General features: G+C 40.7%; 1 protein-coding gene across 1 annotated transcript in view; it reads right to left on the bottom strand.

Annotated features, from left to right (window-relative positions):
* Nucleotides 1–837: 837 nt before the first annotated feature.
* Nucleotides 838–2,863, bottom strand: part of LOC109968074 (protein enabled homolog) — a 111,089-nt gene continuing 109,063 nt past the window's right edge. The window contains 2 exon segments of the mRNA XM_020614081.1: nt 838–969; nt 1,780–1,837. Of these exon segments, the coding sequence (XP_020469737.1) occupies nt 932–969; nt 1,780–1,837 (96 nt within the window). The 3' untranslated portion in view covers nt 838–931.

Raw genomic sequence — 2,863 nt, 5'->3', positions numbered from 1 at the left:
GCCCCCCCCCCCTGCCACTCAACAGTATGAACAAAGAAATAGAAAAACATCTCAGCAGAGTGCTCACTTCTGGTGGAAACAACACGTCTGATTAGCATTCCACAGATGAAGAGACGGACGAGAGAGCATCCTGTTCAAAGACTGGATTACTGAGCTACTCGATATGGCCATAGATCTACACTGAAACAGATATGGTTGATGGATATGGGTTTTTTTTCTAAATAATCGTTTCTCTCTTTTATACATATTCAGGTTAAAATAGCATTTTAGGAAGACAAGCTTTACAGTGTCCTGCAGTGTCACCAGAGACTGTCAGTCCCCCACACACACTCACACTCACCGAAACATACACACGCTACCCCTATGGCATTATGGGAAAAAGCTTTCCACCCTCACCATCTTCCTGTCTCCACACTCACTTAAAACGTGCCGTTTGATAGTGTATCACAAGAGTTCGGATTCTTACCGCTGCTGCTCATTTATGCGCCAATGGTTAATACAGTATCAGTGAAGAGTTCAATATTGTTTTTTTTTTTTTGTCTTTTCATGTTATTATAGGACAAAGAGAGAGAAATCATCATTGCATAAAGGCTTTTGTTTCTCTTTCAGACTGTGCACTGTCCTCCAGGATGTGATGCCCTCAGCTGGAGGGGGTGGGAACCCAAAACTTTGCAGAATGGATTTTGCCAGTCACAGCTATCAGAGTTACTAGCCTCCCACCACCACCCTGCCCACTGCTGTTTTGTCCGATGCTGCTCCACTCCAAATAATGTCCTCTCTCAGTATTAATATAATTATTGTCATTATCACCATCTCCACCGTTTGTCTTTGTTGTATTCCGCTGCTGTGTAGTCATGTCTTAAAGTGACATGGCGTGGTTAACTGTTGGGTCGTGTGGATGTAGATTTTCTGGACAGGAGGTCTGGATCCTCTATGCCGTGCTAGACTTGCTCAGCTCCTCCCTGATTGCTGAGGACACAAAGTGAAAACCAGACACATGCAGGTGAGAATCACTAGCACATCTCAAGCCTCAGCTGCTTTTAACAATACAGCAGTAATGTGGATTGTTTATGCAAATTACAAAAATCAAAGTTGAAAAATATAATAACCATTAAAATCCATTATATTTGACAGAAGCCTTTATGAACTACTCCATCTCTGTCATCATCCTGCAGGTCTGCTCCAAACACAGAGCTGCCACTGGTGACTGGACTTGGATTCCAGCAGTAAGTCTGTTGGATGTACTGTAGTATGTATTACCTTTATGCTGCAGCTACAGGAACATTTCATTCAGAGATGATTATGTTTAGTGCATTTGATCTCACCCTCCATCTAAATGCAGTGGACATTAATATAATTTCATCTGTGATGTTCAAAGCGTTAAAAAAGACAATCTCCTCATTTGTCTGGACAGATAACCAACCTCTGTGTCAAAGTTTACCTTTGGAACTAAAGGGAACACAGTGATGTCTGGGCTTTGTCCAGTGTAACCAGGACACTGATGTCACTGTCTCTTTTTTAAATGAGACTCAATGTTTTGAGCCATTACACCATTGACACCAACTGTATGTTTGAGAAGAGAGAGTATGTAATGTATGCTATTTCATTTTAATGTTTTCTTCAATATTTCAAGCTTCAATGCCCAAAGGAAGAAAGGAAAGAAGAAAAAAAAAACAAGTCACCTCTGTGTTTCTGTTTGTGGCATTTGATGTGAAGAAAAACCTCTGAAAGATCTGCTAATGTGTGTGAATGAACAGCACAGGTTTCAATCAGAATTACCATCAATGAGCTCTTCTTTTAGCTTTGACAGCTCCTTCCTCATCTCGTCCATGATGTCCTAAAAAAAAATTACACAATACAATGTCACATCTTCATACACATGCGATAAATGTCATTAGAGAAGAGACAAACCAGACTTTTGCCACCTGGCAGCTTCCATTTGTGTCTCTGCCTCCTCTTGGACAGTCACATAGCATTAACAGGAGATGTTATCTGACAGATTCCTTTAGCTTTTGAGTTGGGGTAGGTAGAATGCCAAGTGGCATAGGGAGATTCGCTGTCTACTTTACAAAGTAGATAATCCGAGCTAAACTGACAAAGTATATGGATAAAGTAGTGTTATGTGCCTTATGTTTGGCCTACTTTGTTTGCTTTGCTGTGAAACACAATGTATGAGAAAATGATCATGAAAGTGAGTGTAACTGGGGGGTTTTGTAGGGTGCTGCCTGTCTCAGAGCCCTGCTGCTGTGAGCAGTTGTCAAAACAGATAGGCAGGACTCTGAGAGGCTGTGTACTTATCTACCAGGCTCATTTGCAGGGGGAGGAACTGCTTTGTAACAGGACGGTTCAGCGCACACAGCCACACTGTTCCACCAGTAACATGGCTGCATGATTAGTTGTAAAAAAGTGATCAATGAAAAGCCCTCTGTCAGTGGAGGTTATGGCTGAGATCTTTTAGTTTGGTATCATATGCAAAAATGAACTCGTTATCTTGAAGCGGCAGGATGTAGACCTTGTAATTCAGGTATTTATCCCCCATATCTGTGTTTTGTCCAACATATTAGCACAAACGAAGATGTTTCACAGATACTTATTGATCTAATGAGAATTATTCATGTACTGCATATCAGTGAATGTAATGGTCTTCATGCTGAGGAGCTAGAGCAGCTTCTTAAGTGGAATTAAGATGTGGGACTCCATGACAAAATCTAAACAATTACATTAAAGTGGGAAATATATTATAGCATATGAAATAAGCAAGTGAAGTCTAAAGACTAAAATAATTTTAAAAATACAGGTTTCACAGGCTGTCTCCAGGATGGATGCATTTTATACCATGCAGAAAATTGCATAAAAAGGAGGG

Source organism: Monopterus albus, unplaced genomic scaffold (genome assembly GCF_001952655.1).
Source record: "Monopterus albus unplaced genomic scaffold, M_albus_1.0 scaffold142.1, whole genome shotgun sequence".
In the NCBI taxonomy this organism is placed as follows: domain Eukaryota; kingdom Metazoa; phylum Chordata; class Actinopteri; order Synbranchiformes; family Synbranchidae; genus Monopterus; species Monopterus albus.
Note: the sequence above shows the minus strand (reverse complement) of the source record. Positions and strands in the feature narration are given on the sequence as shown.